Source organism: Geotrypetes seraphini, chromosome 5, assembly GCF_902459505.1.
Source record: "Geotrypetes seraphini chromosome 5, aGeoSer1.1, whole genome shotgun sequence".
NCBI classification, from domain to species: domain Eukaryota; kingdom Metazoa; phylum Chordata; class Amphibia; order Gymnophiona; family Dermophiidae; genus Geotrypetes; species Geotrypetes seraphini.
In genome coordinates this window covers 16574610-16595836 of record NC_047088.1, presented here as the reverse complement: position 1 = coordinate 16595836, position 21227 = coordinate 16574610, and the positions used below count along the sequence as shown (strand labels likewise).

The following is a 21227-nucleotide window of genomic DNA, read 5'->3' as shown; positions in this document are numbered from 1 at the left end:
ATTTTTTACTTGGTTGTTTTTCTCATCATCAGGAGCCACAGCATTCCTCCTTGTCTGCAGTTTTGGACTATCTTTTGCACCTTTCTCATTCTGGTCTCAAGTCTACGTCGATCAGAGTCCATCTTAGTGCAATTGCTGCTTTCCATCAGCCTCTCCAAGGGAAACCTCTCTCTGCTCATCCTGTGGTTTCCAGGTTCATGAAAGGACTTTTCCTTGTCAATCCTCCTCTCAAACCGCCTCCTGTGGATTGGGACCTCAATATTGTTCTTTCTCAGCTTATGAAACCTCCATTTGAACCAATTGACAAGGCTCATCTGAAGTATCTCACTTCGAAGTGGTGTTTCTCATTGGCCTCACTTCTGCTCGACGAGTCAGTGAGCTCCAAGCATTGGTTGCGGATCCTCCTTTTACAGTGTTCCATCATGACAAGGTGGTGCTTCGCACTCATCTGAAATTCCTTCCTAAAGTTGTCTCTGAATTTCATCTCAACCAATCCATTGTTCTTCCAAAGCCTCATTCTCACCCTGGAGAATCAGCTCTTCACACTCTGGACTGTAAACGTGCTTTGGCTTTCTATTTAGAACACACCAAATCGCACAGAACTGCTCCTCAACTTTTTGTCTCCTTTGATCCGAACAAGTTGGGATGTCCTATCTCTAAGCGTACCATCTCCAACTGGATGGCGGTTTGCATCTCTTTCTGCTATGCCCAGGCTGGATTACCCCTTCACAGTAAAGTCACAGCCCATAAGGTCAGAGCAATGGCAGCCTCTGTTGCTTTCTTCAGATCTACACCTATTGAGGAAATTTGTAAGGCTGCTACTTGGTCCTCGGTTCATACCTTCACTTCTCACTATTGTCTGGATACATTCTCCAGACGGGATGGACTGTTTGGCCAAACAGTATTGCAAAATTTATTCTCCTAAGTTGCCAACTCTCCCACCATCCCACTTTGGTTAGCTTGGAGATCACCCACTTGTGAGAATACCTGCCTGCTTGTCCTGGGATAAAGCACAGTTACTTACCGTAACAGTTGTTATCCAGGGACAGCAGGCAGCTATTCTCACATACCACCCACCTCCCCTGGGTTGGCTTCTCTGCTAGCTATCTGAACTGAGGAGACGCGCCCTGCGCTGGGCGGAAAGGCACTCGCGCATGCGCGGTGCGGGCGACTCGAAACTTTGTGTTTCTTCAAGCAAGATTGCTTGTGAGGCGTCCGCTTCGGGGCTTCGTTGGATCACGTCACCCACTTGTGAGAATAGCTGCCTGCTGTCCCTGGATAACAACTGTTAACGGTAAGTAACTGTACTATATCCACAATCAAATCCTTTTCTTTTTTTTTTTTTTTTTTAAATCTTTATTGATTTTTAAACTTTGGTAGTGCGATACAAATGATAAATGATACAAACTACATGGAAACACACTATTAACTATACAATTAATACATTAAACAATCATTTTCTCCCCTTATCTTAATTATTAAAGCAATAATACATATGATATGATTTCACTATTATAATGAAATAATTTAACTCCTTAACTCCCCCCACCCCTCCACCCTCCCTGGATGTGCAAGGACTCTAATGAAAAAAGAAAGAAAGAAACGTAACCCTAATTATAATGCAATAAAATTAGTCAGTGGACTCATACATCATTAAAGGACTTATTATTCCCCCAACGCTCCGCCATAATCCTTTCATACTTATACGTAGTACACACAGTTATCCTTTTCAATTTGTTGCGATTGAGTCGGAGGTCTGTAGACTACACCCACATAGATAGAAGTTCCATCTTCTCTTTTCAGAGCGATCCATATCGCTTTTTCCTATCCCCAGATCCCTTGCATTTCGGTCACTTGGATATCGATCTTTACATAGAGAGCTTCTCCTCCACCTTTTTGACCATATCTGTCCTTCCTAAAAATATTTTATCCCGGTAGTGCCATTGAATATCATCGATTAGCACTTAAGCTGAAACTGGCTAACCTGTGGGCATTTCAGGGGCAGAGTCAGCACTTAATACAGTTAATATTCAGCCCTTAACCGCATAAATTGGGGCCACATAAAAAGCAGTTCTCCCTTTTTATCCCAGGACAAGCAGGCAGCATATTCTTGACTGATGGGTGACGGCACCGACGGAGCCCCAATACGGACAATTTTAGTGATTGCACTCCAAGAACTTGGAAAGTTCTAGCAGGCCGCACCGCGCACGCACGAGTGCCTTCCCGCCCGATGGAGGCGCGCGGTCCCCAGTTTCTTAGTTTTCGCGGAACTAAGAAGACGCATTTTTCAACGGCTGTTGAAAATTTTTTCCTGTTCCGCCTTCCCGCTCGCGTAAACTCGTTGGGAAATATTGTTTCCCTCATTTTATTTTCTTTGTAAAAAAAAAAAAAAAAACTTACTTCGTTTTTTCTTTCATTTTTTTCGGTTTCGCCCCAGCGTGGCCTGTTGCCACCATCGAGGCTTCGGCCTTCGATTTGGCTGAAGCCGTTTTTACATTCACCCTCAACCCGGGTTTAAAAAGTGTCAGCGGTGCGCTCGACCAATTTCACTTACAGACCCGCACAACTGGTGTCTACAGTGTCTTGGTCCTGACCATCGAGCGTCCACCTGCACCCGCTGTGCCACTCTTAAAAAGAGAACTTAAAAAAATCGCCAAATCCAACAGCGATTATTGTTTGGTACCGAGATGTCGGATTCGGCGGCACCGGTCCCCTCTTCGACCCCGACGCAGTCGGCACCTGCCTCGTCGACACTGCGCCGGCGTCGCACCCATCAGGTAAGCCGGCTAAGAAGCCTTCCCCGCTGGAGCGCCCTCCGGTCTCGGTGGCAGCGAGCCCAATCCTGCCGACCGCGAGGCGCCCGTGGAAGCGCTCCGCTCCGATTGAGGTAAGCCCCTCGACATCGGGTTCCTCTTCGGAGTGTAGAGCGGCACCCAAGGTACCGCAGAAGAAAAAAGCGGTACCGGTGCCTTCACTGGACGAGCGCATTGCCGCCGTCCTGCAAGTACAGCTTAAAGAACAACTACAGCAGCTGTTACCTGCTCTCCTGACACCGAGCCTTCCAGCCCCGGTCCAGTCTGAGCCGGTACCGACAGTGGAGCAGCCTCCTTTGTCGGCATCCACCTTGTCGGTACCGATGCATACTACTTCCTCGGTATCTATGCCGGTCTTAGCGCCAGAACCGAGATCCTTACACTAGGCTGTTCAAACCTCGGCGCCGACACAGCCTATAACATCTCCCGGTACCGTTTCACAGAGGTCTGGGAAGTCGATGCATAAAACTCGACACCTAGAACCCTCCACACCGGAATCCCGGGACCGCAGTTTTCAAGTAAGGGACCCTGATCTGTGGGGCGATTCGGAGGACCCTCTTCTCTCAGAGGGAGAGTGTTCATCAGGGGAAGAGGATCCTTCTATTTTAGATCCGTCCTCTAAACCTGATGCAACTTCTTTTACTTCTTTTCTCAAAGAAATGTGTGAATCTCTCTCTATTCCCTTGGAGGCTGAATCCAAAAAATCCAAGGCATTTCTCGATGCTCTGGATTTTGACCAGCCTCTAAGGGAATTTCTCAAACTACCTCTCCATGACATATTAAGAGAGACATTTTACAAAAATCTAGAGACACCCTTGACCATCCCAGGAGCTCCCCGCAAACTGGACTCCTTATATAAGGTCATACCTATTCCAGACTTTGACAAGCCGCAACTCCCCCATGAGTCTTTACTGGTGGAATCTACTTTAAAGAAATCCACGGGGGCTAGTGTATATGCTTCTGTCCCTCCTGGCAGAGAAGGTAAGGCCATGGATAAGTTTGGCAAGAGGTTGTATCAAAATGCGATGCTAGCAAATAGATCAGGGAACTATGCTTTTCATTTTTCTTTTTACCTTAAGCATCTCATTCAGTCTTTGTCATCTTTTGAGAAATATCTCCCTGACCGTAAAAGACCCGCCTTTCGCCAAACTTCTTCATCGCTCTTACAACTTCATGGTCAGATCAATCTATGACACCTTTGAGCTGACCTCTAGGGCCATGGCTATGTCGGTGGCTATGCGGCGACTGGCCTGGCTCAGAGTTTCAGAACTCGATGTTAATCATCAAGATCGACTGGCCAATGCACCTTGTTTGGGGGATGAGCTGTTTGGAGAATCCATGGACTCCACTACTCAGAAACTCTCAGCTCATGACTCGATGGGACACTCTCCTTAAGACAAAGAAGAAGACCCCACCTGCTAGGCCTTTTCGCCAACAATCGGCCTATCAACAAAGGTACTCAATTTCCGGGGCACAGACTTCGCACGCATGGGAGATTTCGTCCATCAGACGCTGCAGGACCAAGCGGAGACCGATGATGTAGAAGCTAAGTGGTTAACACTGAAATCAACCATACATTAAGCAACTAGCCGCTTCATAAAATCAGTAAATAAACGACAAAGAAACAATAAACCCCAATGGTTCACCGCGGAGATCTCGCAACCTCATTAAGGAGAAGAAAAAAGCGTTTCTCTCCTACAAGCGCACGGAGAAAAGAGAGGCAAAAGTAGAATATAGGACCAGGTCTACAGCGGTCAAAATGGCAGTTAGGGAGGCAAAACTTCGAGTGGAAGAAATTCTGGCAAAAAACATTAAAAAGGGGGACAAATCCTTCTTCAGGTATATTAGTGACAGAAAAAGGAACACAGGCGGGATAGTACGCCTTAGAAGACCGGACGGAAGTTACGTGGAAGCAGATTCCGATAAAGCCGAACTACTGAATGAATACTTCTGCTCAGTCTTCACCTGTGAGGCACCGGGACACGGTTCGCAGTTGAAGGCAACACAAAGCACAGAAGACCCGTTTCAGAATTTTGAGTTCACACCAGGTGAAGTTTACAGTGAACTGGCAAGACTCAAGGTGAACAAAGCCATGGGACCAGACAATTTGCACCCAAGAATGCTCAGAGAATTGAGCGATGTCCTGGCGAAACCGTTGGCTGAGCTATTCAATCTCTCCCTAAGTAAGGGGAAAGTTCCCCTGGACTGGAAATTAGCTAATGTCGTTCCTCTGCATAAAAAGGGTTGCAGGGCAGAGGCTGCGAATTATAGACCGGTGAGTCTCACATCAATAGTGTGCAAACTCATGGAAACACTAATTAAAAGCAAATCGGACACGATCTTGAATGAAGGGAATCTTCGGGACCCCAGTCAGCATGGATTCACCAAGGGTAGGTCCTGCCAATCCAATCTCATCAGCTTCTTTGACTGGGTAACAAGAAAGTTGGACTTGGGAGAGTCTTTGGACGTCGTGTACCTGGACTTCAGGATAGCTTTTGACAGTGTCCCACACCGCAGGCTGCTAAGCAAGATGGAATCGATGGGGTTAGGAGAGCCTCAGGGCTCGGTCCTGGGTCCACTCCTTTTCAACATATTCATAGGGGATCTGACTCAAGGGCTTCAAGGTAAAATAACACTATTCGCCGATGACGCCAAACTATGTAATATAGTAAGTGAATGCAGTTTACAGAATTATATGGCGCAGGACCTGCTTACATTGGAAAGTTGGTCCTCAACCTGGCAGCTAGGCTTCAATGCTAAGAAATGTAAGGTCATGCACCTCGGAAGCGGAAATCCATGCAGGACGTACTTCTTGAACGGAGAAACTTTAACTAGGACTTCAGCAGAACGAGATTTAGGAGTAATCCATCAGTGCAGACATGAAAACTGCCAATCAAGTGGAGAAGGCTTCATCTAAGGCAAGGCAGATATTGGGTTGTATCAATAGAAGTTTTGTCAGCCAAAAGCCTGAAGTCATAATGCCGTTGTACAGGGCCATGGTGAGACCTCATCTGGAGTACTGTGTGCAATTCTGGAGGCCACATTACAGTAAAGATGTGCGCAGAATTGAATCGGTTCAACAGACGGCCACCAGGATGATCTCGGGGCTCAAGGGTCTCTCGTACGAAGAGAGACTGAACAAATTGCAGCTCTACACTCTTGAGGAATGTAGGAAGAGGGGAGACATGATCGAAACATTTAAGTACCTCACGGGACGTGCCGAAGTGGAAGATGATATTTTCTTCCTCAAGGGACCCTCGGCCACAAGAGGGCACCCGCTCAAACTCAGGGGCGGAAAATTTCATGGCGACACCAGAAAGTATTTCTTCACAGAGAGAGTGGTTGATCATTGGAACAAGCTTCCAGTGCAGGTGATCGAGGCAGACAGCATGCCAGACTTTAAGAATAAATGGGATACCCATGTGGGATCCCTATGAGGGTCAAGATAAGGAAATTGGGTCATTAGGGCATAGACAGGGGGTGGGTAAGCAGAGTGGGCAGACTTGATGGGCTGTAGCCCTTTTCTGCCGTCATCTTCTATGTTTCTATGTTTCAACGTAGATTTGTGGCTCGTCCTTTACCTCAGGACATGCAACAACCCAGGCGTCAGAGGCAACAACAGAGGCAAGCTGCTAGACCAGCACAGCAGCAACAGCAGGTGAAACCTCCCCCTTCGCAGAAATCAACTCAACCCTTTTGACTTGGTTCTCCAGGACATAGCCAGTCTCCCTCCTTCTGCCCATCTTCCGAAGCCCATAGGAGGACGCCTTACTCATTTCATAAGCCATTGGGAAATCATCACCTCGGATCAGTGGGTCCTCAACATCATCCGCCACGGCTACTCTCTCAATTTCCAGACCCTTCCTGCCCAAAGTCTGCCAAGAGAGTCTGCTTTGAACATTCCTCAGTCCTCTCTCCTTCTTCAAGAGGTTCAATCCCTCCTTCTTCTGAACGCCATAGAGGAAGTTCCTCTAGATCAAAAGGGGCAGGGATTTTACTCCCGTTACTTTCTAGTTCCCAAAAAGACAGGAGATCTCAGACCCATTTTAGATCTTCGCGATCTCAACAAATGCTTGGTCAAAGAGAAATTCAAGATGCTTTCTCTGGCTACTCTTTAACCTCTTCTCAATCAAGGCGACTGACTATGTTCCCTAGATCTCAAAGAAGCATACACTCACATACCGGTCAATCTGGCCTCCAGACAGTACCTCCGCTTCATGATCAACCATTGTCATTACCAATACAAGGTACTATCCTTCGGTCTTGCCTCCTCTCCAAGAGTGTTCACCAAATGTCTGATTGTGGTGGCCGCCTTTCTACGTTCCCACCACCTTCAGGTGTTTCCTTACCTGGACGATTGGTTGATAAAGGCCAATTCTTCTCAGATAGTACTCCAGGCCACCAACCAGACCATCCTGTTTCTACAACTTCTGGGGTTCGAGATCAATCCACCCAAATCTCATATTATCCCCACTCAGAGACTTCAATTCATTGGAGCGGTGCTGGACACAGTCCTCATGAGAGCATTTCTACCGTCCAACCGTCTTCACACTCTCCTATCTCTGTGTCAGCAGGTGGTTCATCAGCGCTCTATCTCTGCCAAGCAAATGATGATACTTCTGGGTCACATGGCCTCCACAGTTCATGTCACACCCTTCGCACGTCTTCACCTGCGCACTCCTCAATGGACCCTAGCGACCCAGTGGTCCCAAGCGACGGATCCTTCTCACGACACATATCTGTGACATCCTCTCTTCATCAGTCTCTACAATGGTGGTTGATATCCTCAAATCTCTCCAGAGATCTTTTGTTCCATCTACCTCCTTATCAACTTATCATCACCACCGACGCCTCCCCTTATGCCTGGGGAGCTCATTTGAACGAGTTCCAAACTCAAGGTCTTTGGACAGCCCAGGAAATGAAACATCACATCAACTTCCTGGAACTCAGAGCGATGTTTTATGCCCTCAAGGCCTTCCAACATCTCCTCTTTCCTCAGGTCCTTCTACTATGCACAGACAATCAAGTTGCGATGTACTACATCAACAAGCAAGGTGGGACGGGCTCTCGCCTCTTGTGCCAGGAAGCCCAGAAGATTTGGGCTTGGGCCATAGATCACCATCTATTCCTGAAAGCTATCTACATTCAGGGAGAACAGAATTCCTTAGCGGACAAGCTCAGCAGAATTCTCCAGCCTCACGAGTGGACACTCGATCCTTTCACTCTGCAGTCCATCTTCGCTCAGTGGGGCACTCCTCAGATAGACCTCTTTGCAGCTCCTCACAATCATCAGCTGCCCCACTTCTGCTCCAGACTCTACTCTCCTCACCGTCTGGCAGCGGATGCATTTCTCCTGGATTGGTCCAATCTCTTCCTGTATGCTTTCCCTCCTCTGCCTCTCATGTTCCGGACCTTGTTCAAGCTCAAGAGGGAACAGGCCACCATGATTCTGATTGCGCCATGGTGGCCCAGGCAACATTGGTTCTCCCTTCTACTTCAACTCAGCTCCAGGGAACCTATTCTACTTCCACAATTTCCTTCTCTGCTTACACAACGTCAGGAGACCCTTCTGCATCCCAACCTCCAGTCTCTGCACCTGACAGCCTGGTATCTCTCGGGCTGACTTCGAATGATACTCTTTTGTCTCAGCCCGTTCGTTCTGTTCTGGATGCCTCCAGGAAACCTGCTACTCTGCAATGTTACCATCAGAAGTGGACACGGTTTTCTTCCTGGTGTCTTCTTCATCATCATAATCCTACCTCCCTTGCTGTAGAGACCGTGTTGGATTACCTTCTTTCTTTGTCTGACTCTGGTCTCAAGTCTACTTCCATCAGAGTCCATCTCAGTGCTATTGCTGCTTTTCATGAGCCAGTCCATGGGAAACTCCTTTCAGCTCACCCCTTGGTCTCCAGATTCATGCAAGGACTTTTCAATGTGAAACCACCTCATAAACTACCTCCTGTGATCTGGGATCTTAATGTGGTTCTTTCAGCCTTAATGAAGCCTCTGTTTGAACCCTTGGCCACGTCTTCTTTCAAATTTCTCACTTGGAAGGTTCTTTTCCTGATTGCTCTCACCTCTGCCAGGAGGGTCAGTGAGCTCCATGCACTAGTAGCAGACCCGCCTTTTACCGTCTTTCATCATGACAAGGTGGTTCTGCGTACACATCCAAAATTTCTCCCTAAGGTTGTCTCTGAATTCCATCTCAACCAATCCATTGTTCTGCCTGTCTTCTTTCCGAAACCTCACTCGCACTCTGGAGAACAGGCTCTGCATACTTTGGACTGTAAGCGGGCTTTAGCTTATTATTTAGACCGTACTAAGCCCCACAGATCATTCTCTCAACTCTTTCTGTCCTTTGATCCGAATAAATTGGGGCGTCCTGTTTCTAAACGTACGCTGTCCAATTGGCTTGCAGCGTGCATTTCTTTCTGTTATGCTCAGACCGGACTGACACTGGAAGGTTCTGTCACAGCCCATAGAGTTCGAGCCATGGCAGCTTCTGTGGCTTTCCTCCGTTCCACACCTATTGAGGAAATCTGCTACTTGGTCCTCAGTTCATACTTTCACATCTCACTATTGTCTGGACGCATTCTTCAGACGGGATAGTCACTTCGGCCAATCTGTTTTGCAAAATTTATTTTCCTAATGGCCAACCTTCCCACCATCCCTCTTTTTGTTAGCTTGGAGGTCACCCATCAGTCAAGAATATGCTGCCTGCTTGTCCTGGGATAAAGCACAGTTACTTACCGTAACAGGTGTTATCCAGGGACAGCAGGCAGATATTCTTGCGTCCCACCCATCTCCCCGGGTTGGCTTCTTAGCTGGCTTATCCTAACTGGGGGCCGCGCGCCTCCGTCGGGCGGGAAGGCACTCGCGCGTGCGCGGTGCGGCCTGCTAGAACTTTCCAAGTTCTTAGAGTGCAATCACTCTAAAATTGTCCGTACCGGGGCTCCGTTGGTGCCGTCACCCATCAGTCAAGAATATCTGCCTGCTGTCCCTGGATAACACCTGTTACGGTAAGTAACTGTGCTATTTGGTTCATCTCTTGTGGTTGTGAGCTAAATATTGCACTTATCCATACAAGTTTTCATGGCCAACATGCAGATATTCAATGCTGATGTTCAAACATTGCATCTTGGAATTCAGCTTGTGGCAGACACCAACTTCCCATGCCATTGATTGCCACCAAATGAATATTGGCCAGAATTTGTTTAAATTGATGGAATTCTGTAAGATGTTACTCTTATCGCTGGTTGGCAATATTATTTTTTTCCTTGCATCAGAGAATTAATAGGTTAGAAGTTCTTATATCAAAATGATGGTATTTTAGGCCATTATCTTAATTTTAAAGAAACTCCAAAGAGCTTTACAATTATGTTTAGGAATATAATACATCAACCTGCCAAAGTGTTGACAACCTGGATGCACTTGATGGTCATTATCCATCAGTTGGCTACTGTGTTGTCTTTCCATAGGAAAGATTGATTTTTTTTGTTTGTTTAAATGTTCAACTGTAAAGTGAAATATATATAATGCCTCATTCTTCGAATGAGATGAAATTTGTTCTTACTGGTATTAACATATATTACATTAGTCATATACAGAATATGCCTATTGCTACCAAGAGCTGCTTTTTCCTTTCAGATATAAAATATCCCCTTAGAATTCTGTAAATTTAAAGTTGCTAACCTCAAATTGCTTTTCTTTGAAGTGGTTGCTGTTGGGTGACTGTGTGTTAACTTGCAGTGCATTATGTAACAGGTATCCAAAAGTTTAAAGTATTATACTGGTTTTGTGCATTTGTTCCAATAGGTGAAGATGAAGGAGGGGAAGACAATTCTGAGTCCGAGTCTGATTCTGCCAAGAAACCCAGATACAGGCACAAACTGCTGAGGCACAAATTAAGCATGAGTGATGAGTCCGAGGAAGAGAAAAAAGAGAGAAAATCAAAGGACTCGAAAGATAATAAGCGTAGGAACCGAAGAAAAGGTGAACATGGGTTGGTGGGGTAAAATGAAAAAAAAAATATGATGATCATGTTTGGTAAGCAAAATAAATAGCAGTTTGATGGAGGTAGACCAGAGTTTTACTTATTAAGTAAATGTGCTTGTTCCATATACTGTATGTAGGCTTAGTAAGTAACATAAATCAGTTGCGTAGCCAGCCTTTTTAGCATGAGAGCCTTATGAACATATCCCACCCAATTGCCTTAGTCACCAACTTCCCATGCCATTTCCCACCCATTTCTTCCCGTTGGGGTAGTGGGAGGTGATAAGGGCAAAGAAAGGTGATGGCTAGAGCTACAGGAGAGTAAGTAGTTAAACTTTTTATATGACTTACAGTTGAGAAGAGAGCCTTAGGTAGATCTCTGTAGGCAGGTACAACCAGATAGATTAGGTAAGTGAAGTGCTTATTTTCTACCAACATCCATTATTTCAATTTTATTTTCAGATAAATGCAGATGTATGAGCACTAGAAGTAGCTTTCCTATTCCTGAGATAGATTTTTAGTTGTTTTTTTTAAACTAGATCACATTGATGATTTTACAAAGAATACTTTTGAGATGCTCATGCTCTAAAGTATGAAAAGAGTATAAGAACATAAGCAGTGCCTCTGCTGGGTCAGACCAGAAGTCCATCATGCCCAGCAGTCCGCTCACGCGTTGGCCCATCAGGTCCAGGACCTGTATAATAATCCTCTATCTATACCCTTCTATCCCTTTTTCCTTCAGGAAATCATCTAATCCCTTCTTGAACCCCAATACCGTACACTGTCCTATCACACCCTCTGGAAGCGCATTCCAGGTTCCACCATCCTTTGGTGAAGAAGAACTTCCTAGAATTGGTTCTGAATCTGTCCCCTCTTAATTTTTCCAAATGCCCTCTTGTTCTTGCAGTTTTCAAAAGTTTGAAGAACCTGTCCCTCTCCACTTTCTCTATGCCCTTCATGATCTTCTAAGTCTCTATCATGTCCCCTCAGCCTCCTCTTTTCCAGGGAAAAGAGCCCCAGTTTCTCTAGTCTTTCAGCATATGAAAGGTTTTCCATATATAAGAAGATTAGAACCAAGTAGCCAGGGGCGTGGCTTCGCAGCATATGGGGATGGTTGGGTGAGTGAGCAGCTCCACAGTGAAAGGCCAATTTTATTAAAATAAAGCAGTCAAAACGTATGTAAGTCGGGTGGAAAGTGGAAATTTAGAGGGAAAATGGCTTCGGGTAAGCATGGTAAAAATAATACGGCGAATTTAAATGGGGGGAGTGTAAAAAGATCAAAATTAGATTTGATCTCCCCATCAACGGTCCCGCTGCCATCAGAGAAAATAGAAAACAAAGATCTGATGACTGAAATACAGAAAATTAAAGAAATTGTATTGGAAAGCGCTAAGAATATAAAAGAGGTTAAAGAGGAAGTGAAGAGGTTAAAGAGGAAGTGGAAAGGTTGAATAACAGAATGCAGGCAGCTGATTTTAAAATTGAACAGTTGGAAAAGCGCGCTGAAAAATCTGAAGCAGACTTGAGGGAATGCAAACAGGATCACAAGGAAATAGAGAGCTTAAAAAGGGATCTGGAGGATCTGTCAAACCGAGAAAGGCGAAATAATTTACGTCTGATCGGGGTGCCTGAAGGGGTTGAACAAGAGGATCCTATAAAATTTGTGATGTCCTTTATTTCAAAAATTTTGCCATTAAAGAGTCCTTTCCCATTAGAAATAGAAAGGGCACACCGGATCCCAATGAGGATATCAAGCAGTCAAAAGGGTCCCCGTCCAATTATTTTCAAGCTATTACGTTATCAGCAGGTGGTATAAATTATGAAGCTAGCCAAAGATAATAAAGATCTTAAATGCCAGGATTCAAAAGTTTTCATAGTTCCGGATTTTGCAAAAGCTACTGCTTATAAAAGAAAGCAGTTTCTGGATTTGAGACCTAGATTAAGAGCTTTGGGTGCAAGATACGGCTTGATATATTATGAGAGTGACCTATGAAAACAAAACATATAATTTTGAGGAGGCAGCTAAACTGAGAGAATTTTTGGATCAGTTTGATTTATCTATGGACTCTTGAAAAAAGATAGATGCTGATTTCTTGTTTATTTGATCTTTGTTTTTGATCATTTTATTATTAAACTGAAAACTTTTAAAAGTTTATAAGGGGAGGAAATGGATAAGAAGAATATGTTTTCCAGCAAGGATTTGATGCAGTTAACTTTTGAAAAAACTCAACATTCTGACTAGATCATGTGACCAGCCAAGAGGGAGGCTTTGCTGCAGTGTTGTGATGGAAAGTCAGAGAGATGGAAAATAACATCTTTTTGATTAACGTTTATATGGCAAAGGGTCAGCGGAAATTTAAAAGATGAACAAATATGGAAGATGGTGAATGATTTGACAATATGGAAAAGATAGTGGGATATGATGTGAAGTGCTGAGACTGATGAGGATCGCTTGTATGATATGGCTGGATCCTCACTTTGATTGCTATTTCACATTTGACCTTTGCCTAGATTTAAAGTTTGTGCTACATATGAATTTTTAAAAGTTGTATGGATGATGCAGCTTAGAATAAGAAGAACCTGAAGACGGATTCCAAAAAACTAGATGAACTACTGCATGGAAATGGATAGGTGAAGCTGAAAATAGAATGTTAAAACCTGCTGCACTTTGGAATAGATTGCTGGACTGCTATAATATTTATATAACATAAGCAATGCTTGGAGTTATGTACAAATGTTGATGTAGAGTGGTTTAGTTATGCATCATATTATGAACTTCCATGGTGGTATGAGCCCTGAAGTATCATAATAAATGGATTAACTGGTTAAAAAAAAAAAAGAGTAGGAGGGATGAAGGATAAGTAGATAAATAAGAAATATAATAAACAAGATATTAAGTATAGGTTGAAAATGAAAGACTATATTAGCTTTCTATTTATTTTAGGCGCTAAGGTGGTGATCCTGCAATTCTGGATATAAGTTTTATTAGTTTTAAGAGTAAATGTGAAGGATGTATGGTAAAATGAGTGAATGAATAAGGAAAATATATGATGAAATAATTTATTAACTGGATGGATTATAAGTTGATAAGAGATGATTTGAGTATATGAAGATTGGAATGTACTACCTTTAGAATGGAGAGGGAAATGAGGGTAAGGAGGAATATTCAGGAATATGAACTTTTATGGATTGCAGAAATCTTATGTTTAATGGAGATCTAAGTTATGAATTTAAGAAGAAAGTAAATACATTTTGTCATATGTGATTTATAACATATATTTCTTTTATGTTATTTGATTTAAAAAAAAAAAAAAGTGAGAAAATGGATTGGGAGTAGATTTTAAGTGATTTATGGTTAACTAAATGACTTACAAGGTAATATTTAGGATGATTTTTATATTTAGAAGAGTTGCAATGAATTTGGCCTGGGGGGAGTTTCTCATTTACTTGAGCTATGTATGTACGCTTCGAAGTTGACAATGTTATATTGGGAGGGAGGGGTGAGAATGGGTGGGGGGTGTAATGGGAGAGTATTTGGGAGTAGGTTGGGGATTGAATTAAATTTTCAATGTGGGGAAAATGATTATATAATAATTATAATGCAGAAATATGTAATTAATAGATTTTATTTTGTTTAAATGGATTTTAAAATTTTTTCTTTAAACGTTAATGGCCTCAATCATCCGATAAAAAGAAAGAAGACACTATTACAGTGGTGCCTCACACAACGAACTTAATTGGTTCCAGGAGCAAGTTTGTTATGCGAAAAGTTCGTTATGCGAAACGCGTTTTCCCATAACAATACATGTTAAAAAAAATAATTCGTTCTGTAGCATAAAATATGCTAAGATGACATAAAAAAAGATAAATTTTTTGTTATTATTTTTATTTAGATACATCTAAAAACATACATCTCCCTGTCCTTTTACTTCCACTATTTTCCTATCCCATCTCTATTCCCTTTTGTCCCTCTCCCCATGATCAATCATCTCACCACCTCTCTCTGCCCTCACCCTCAGGGTTCAAGATTGCTTCCACTCTTTTTCCTGTTGTTCTCTCTGCCTGTCACCCTATGATTTAGCATCCCTTCTGCCCTTGTCCAATATTTCCCCTTCTCTCCCTCCCTCTCATCCCCTGCTCCAACATGTGCTTTCAGCGGCCTTCTCCCCCCTTAAGCGTCTTTTCTTCTCCACTCCACCTTTCCTCCCTCCCTGCCTCCACCTTTGTGGCGCTTTTGCACCCGACCGACAACAGAACAGGCCCGGTCGGACAAATCTCCCTGTCCTGTAGCCGCGAATCTAAATTACCTTCTTACAGCAGCTGGATTATTGAAGCTGCTGTAAGAGGTAATTTAGATTCGCGGCTACAGGGCAGGGAGGTTTGTCGGCCGGGCCTGTTGTCGGTCGATCGGGGGACCTGACCAGCTGTGCACATTCTTCGGGGCGGACCGCCCCCTCCCCCCTCTTTCGTTCGCCATTGCCTTCTTCCTACCTGCTCTGCCGCAGCCGCACACAGCCGACCGGAAGTCTTCCTGATGTCAGCGCTGACGTCGGAGGAAGGGAGGGCTTTGCTTAAGCCCTCCCTCCGACGTCAGCGCTGACATCGGGAAGATTTCCGTTCGGCTGTGTGCTGCGACAGGGCAGGTAAGGAGAAGGAGACTACCCTCGCGGCTCGACCAACCCCGCTGTGATCCAACCCCGCAGGAACCCCGGAAGGATGCAGCTCGGGCGACTTCGTTGTGTGAAACGAAGTCCGTTGTACGAATCAAGACATAACGTTCGTTGTGCGCAGCGTTCGCTGTGCGAGGCGACCGTTATGCGAGGCACCACTGTATATCTAAAACAGCAGAATGCGGATGTCTGTTTTATACAGGAGACTCGCCTTACTGGAGATGAGTCAAAGAAACTAATAGGTAATTGGGTGAAGGATTGCTTCTTTGCTCCTGCGGTAGGGAAAAAAGCAGGTGTAGCTGTTCTGATTAATAAAAAATGCACTGCAGTGTTTAACTTGGTGGCTGCAGATCAATTAGGAAGGTGGATACATGTGAACATGAGTATGGGCAGTACTACTGTAGGACTTTTTAATGTGTATGCCCCTAATTCGAATCAAATTGAATTTTTTAAAACTCTGCAAAAAATAGTTCTATCACTGACTGCTAATCATTTGATAGTAGCAGGAGATTTCAGTGCTGTTATGGATCCTTATTAGATAAAAAACCTAGTAAAATTTTAAAATCATTAGGGTTGGATAATTTTGCAAATTCCTGTAATTTCAAAGATATCTGGCGCATTCTTCATTTTAATGATCGAGAATTTTCTTTATGTTCACGTCCATAAATCCTTTTCTAGAATTGATTATGTTTTTGTTTCAGATAAGTTAGTACAAAATGTCACTCAAGCTAATATAGATCCAATAATTTTATCTGATCATGGTGGTGTTTGGATAAGTTTAAATTTTGCTGATCAAGATAATGAGGCCTGTTTGGAGATTTGATAATGCATTGCTTGCATACCCGAAATTTTGTGAAGAATTTCAGACAAAGATAAATGAATATTTTCAAATCAATAATACGGAAGAAATCTCGTTAAAAATCTTGTGGGATGCTTTTAAGGCAACTATGAGAGGACAAATATCATTTTCAGCTTATTCTAAAAAACAATTAAAAAAGCAATTTATTAATTTAGAGCAAGAGATTAAGATTTTAGAGGCAAAATTGATAGAAAAATGGCAAAATTCCACATTACAAGCTCTCTTAAAAGTCAAATATAAATATAATGAGGTTTCTTCTAAATTGGTTAAGAAAGGTATTCTTTGTCAGCAAGCTTTGTATTATGGTAATTCGAATAAGGCGAGAAGATTACTGGCTAATTATTTTAAAGTAAAAAAAGAAGGTCTAAAATAAGTGCAATTAAAGATGAAAAAGGAGATACTCATTCTCAAAATGGACCTATAGTAAAACAATTTTTAAATTTTTATAAAAACCTGTATTCTTCTGAGTCTTATTCAGATAAAGAAAAGGATGGAACAGAGTTTTTAAATTTTATTAAAGGACCGAAGGTTCCGGATCATATAAAAAGAAGTTTGGAAGAACCGATATCATTAAAAGAATTGCAAACAGCGTTGAAGTCTCTTAGAGTAGGGACTGCTCCAGGTGGTGATGGTTTTACAGTAGAGTTTTATAAAACATTTCAAATTACCCTATTACCTTATTTATTAAATTTATATCAGAATCAACTAAATAAAGGTTGTATTTCAGGCACTATGGCAGAATCGTTGACCATTGTTTTGCCAAAGCCAAATAAAGATCTCTTGTTGGTTTCAAACTACAGGCCTATTTCTTTGATTAATGTTGATGGTAAGTTATTAGCCAAGCTTTTGGCCATGCGTTTGGCAAAGGCTCTTCCTCATATAATTGGTATGCATCAGACTGATTTTGTTGCTCAGAGATACTCTTCTAATAATACTAGATTGGCTTTGCAGATGTTATACCTAACAAAGGAAATAGGAGATCCAGCTTTCTCTGTATCTTTAGATGCAGAGAAGGCTTTTGATTGGGTGGAATGAACGTTTATGTATCAGGCTATGGAATGGTTTGGCATTGGTTCGGGATTTATACAAATGATTAAAACCTTGTATAGCTCTCCTGTTGCTAGATTATATATAAATAATAATCTTTCTGATTGTTTTAAATTGCAAAGGGGGGGTTAGACTGGGTTGTCCTTTGCTTTTTGATATAGTGCTGGAACCCTTATTGTTAGCTATTCAGCAAGTGAAGGAGATACAGGGTATTTCACGTTCTGGAAAGGAGTATAAAGTATCTGCTTATGCAGATGATATACTGCTTTATTTGAGAAATCCTGAAACAACTATTCCATGTTTACTAGAGTTGATTGAGAAATTTGGAAAATTCTCAGGATATAAAATAAATTGGTCCAAATCAGAAGTTCTTCCTTTAAACGTGCATTGCACAAGAGGATTATTTGATGCATTCCCTTTTATATGGAAAGAAGGAGGAATAAAATATCTAGGTATATGGTTAAAAAATACACTTGATAAGACAGTAAAAGTGAATGAAAATTTTTTTATTGCAAAAAGTAACAGTTATGTGAGCAATGGAATCCTTTGCATTTATCATGGTGGGGAAGAGTACAAACTGTCAAAATGATGATTCTGCCTGTTTGTTACCAAATGGGAATGATTCCAGTTTTTTTTTCAGGGGTCTTTTTATAAAAAGTTAAATAGTATTATTACTAAATTTATTTGGCTGGGTAAAATTGCTAGAATTGCCTTAGTGACTTTACAAAAACCAATTGAGGAGGGAGGGGTAAATTTGCCAAACTTCTATAGGTATCATCAATCCTATATATTGCGCCAAGGTATGTACTGGGTCCTCCCAGAACTCATGGAGAAACTTCCGGACTGGTTATGGTTGGAATGGCAGCTCATGTTTCCTATAAGGCTTCGTCATTTACTTAGTATTCAAATGCCTAAGATACGGAAAAGTAATAGGATAATTATGGACACATGGAAAACTTTAAAATATATTAATAATTTAACTCCTCTTACAATTCAAAAATCGACTTATCAAAATATATGGCTAAACTCCAAGATCCAAATAGGCGGTTTTAAGATTGTCTGGAGGGATTGGATTAAAGCAGGAATACGTACTCTAAATGATGTTATAGAAAATGGTAAGATGCTGGAGTTTTCACAATTGCAATCTAAATTTGGTCTTGATAAAAAACAAAGTTATAAATGGTTGCAATTGAAGCAGGCCATTCAGGCGGGGTTCCCTGAATGGAAATCTTTAAATACTCATTTTACTCTAGAATTCTTATGCTTCCAGGCAGATTTTATGGGTCACCAGGCCGCGCAGTGGTACAAAACATTATCTGGATATTTAAATAAAAAACCAAGGACTGTACTTAGAGATATTTGGAGCATTGAGATTAAGCATCAAATTAATGCATCTCAATGGCCATGCATTTGGTCTTGGAGGATGAGATGTACAATGTCTGCGTCTATGAGGCAAACATGATTTTTCCTGTTGCATAGAGCACTCTGGACCCCTGTGCGTTTAAAAAAATTGGATTGCTCTAGGTCTAATAGATGTTGGCATTGTCATCTTGAGGCTGGAACTTTAGATCATTTATTATTTTATTGTCCTTTTATTAATGCTTTTTGGAAATTGATTTGGGATCAAGTGAATTGTATGCATGCTTGAAAATCCTGTAGCTTTAACATATGATACCATCTTGTTTGGTATGTTTATGAGGGCTAAATCTCAAATATTTTCCAATAATAATAAGCTTTTAATGATTCTAACAGGAGTTGCCATTCAGTAGATAACTTTGAATTAGAAAGATTACACAAGATTAAATTACTCTTTGGTGGAATACGGTGTGTCATGTGTATAAAATGGAGAGAATTCTAGCTGTTAGAAAAGGATGTTTTAAGAAATTTAAGGATGTATGGGGGCCATTAATGAATTATTATAATGAATAATTAGTATTTTCCCCTTTTTCAGTGTGGATGGTTTAGGGAGGGTGGGTGGGTTTTAGGGTATTATATTATGGGATATCTAATATAAAGTTTGTTGTATATGGGATGGGAAGGTGTTAAACTTTTTTCTGTGAGAATTGTAGAAATTCAAGTGGAATTGTATATTATATGAATGATTTTCTGTACGCTTGTTGTAAAATTTAAAATGAATAAAGATTTATAAAAAATAAATAAATAAATAAATAAAAAAAAGTACCAAGTAGCCATATATCTGATGGCTCTATTAGAGCAGCAGAATTTTACAGTTTTTCAATTGACATTCTACTATTCATAAAACCATTAAAGTGGACTCAATATTGTCATGTGTTGACCTTGGCATTGTATACAGTATGTTACACATTTGCTTTTACTGGCAAAGTATAGATTGGCGTTAATGTTTTAATGAAGATATGTGCGAAATAGTTTTGAAGGAGTCACATAGTCTTAGGACCCTCAGCTGTAAATGTACTCTTTTATTGCTAACATCATTAAGCAGGTTCTCAAATTTATGGAAAAACTAATACTGTATTCTGCTTTGGTCTTTGTAATGCATTAAAAAGATTATTCCACATCTTCCCCAGTAATATGAGTGGAAGATGTGACAGAGATTCTAAACAGTACAGCAGAAGTCCTTGACACATTTTATAGTTAAACTGGATAAATCTGTATTTTGCCATCTTTGTATTCTGATTAGCAGAAATTCAGGTTCACCGCTGGTTCTGAAACTTAGTCTGCTTACTCATAATTTGTAACGCTGATCATGTTTCAGTGAGCAGTGAAGATTCTGATGATTCTGAGTGCCAGGAATCCGGTGTTAGTGAGACTGTGAGTGAAAGTGATTCAGAAGATGGGCAGCGTCCTAGAACAAGGTATGTACAAAAACATCTGTAACCTGCTAAATGAAAAGATACCAAAAGAGAGGTGTGTGACTTATTTATACCACAAGATAGAGGTGTATATGCTGCATATAATGCAAAATTTCAACCTCAAGTATGGCCTACTTACATTTTAAAAAATGAGAGTTCCATTCTATTTATCAAAAGTACTTTTTTTATTATTTGTGTGTGGGGGGAATGAATGCATTTGAAAAATAGCAGACTTAACACATCTACTGTATATTTCTGTATTAACATAGGACATTATGGATAACATTTTGACTCTATTGACCCTATAGTACACAAAACTTTCAAAAATAAAAGTTATCCAAATTTATCCCTCCAAACTTTTGTATCTTTTATCTCTGTTATTTATAACCCCATTTTTAGTACCTGTTCTCTCAGCAGGTCACATTTTACTCTAGATTGCTAAGTTGGCAGTTTGCTATTTATTAATATCAGAAAGTTTATAATTAGAAAGTTTAAACAGTGAATGGACAACACGCTTGTGTAGACTTTCATTTCAGCTGCGCTAAAGCCTTTACCTGGCTTCATTTGACTGGCTATTTTTTATTTGTATTGATTTCTCATGAGAATTGTACTGAATGACCCCTGATGCAGGCAGGTATGCTGAAACTTGCCCCGTGTGGGGTCCATCAATAAATAGAAATTTGGTTGCTCAGAACTTAAAGGCCTCTTGTGCTTCTTTTCATGCCTCAGAAAATTTATAGTAGACATAAACCTACATACACACTTGTTCTTATATGGATAAGTATATATTTGGTTTATGATTTATTATTTTTTTTTTTAAAATAAATAAAAATGGCTGTTTTGGCAGTTTACACTGAAATTACTCTACTTTTCAGACTGTTTCCTTGGAAAATACAGTAAATATTTTTACCTAACATTTTTACTCTCTTTAAAATTACACAGCTGTTACCCATGCTTCAGTTCGTTTATATTTTTGTTTAATCTACTATTAAGTATAAAAGGGTTAACTGAGTTC

The 21227-nt window shown here is 41.4% G+C and overlaps 1 protein-coding gene across 7 annotated transcripts in view; it reads left to right on the top strand.

Annotated features, from left to right (window-relative positions):
- ATRX (ATRX chromatin remodeler) overlaps positions 1-21227 on the top strand; it is a 643287-nt gene that overhangs the window by 245299 nt on the left and 376761 nt on the right. For all 7 annotated transcript variants that reach the window (XM_033946347.1, XM_033946348.1, XM_033946345.1 and 4 more), the window contains 2 exons: positions 10629-10805; positions 20116-20215. In XM_033946347.1, coding sequence (XP_033802238.1) covers positions 10629-10805; positions 20116-20215 — 277 coding nt within the window. The remainder of the gene's footprint in view (positions 1-10628; positions 10806-20115; positions 20216-21227) is intronic.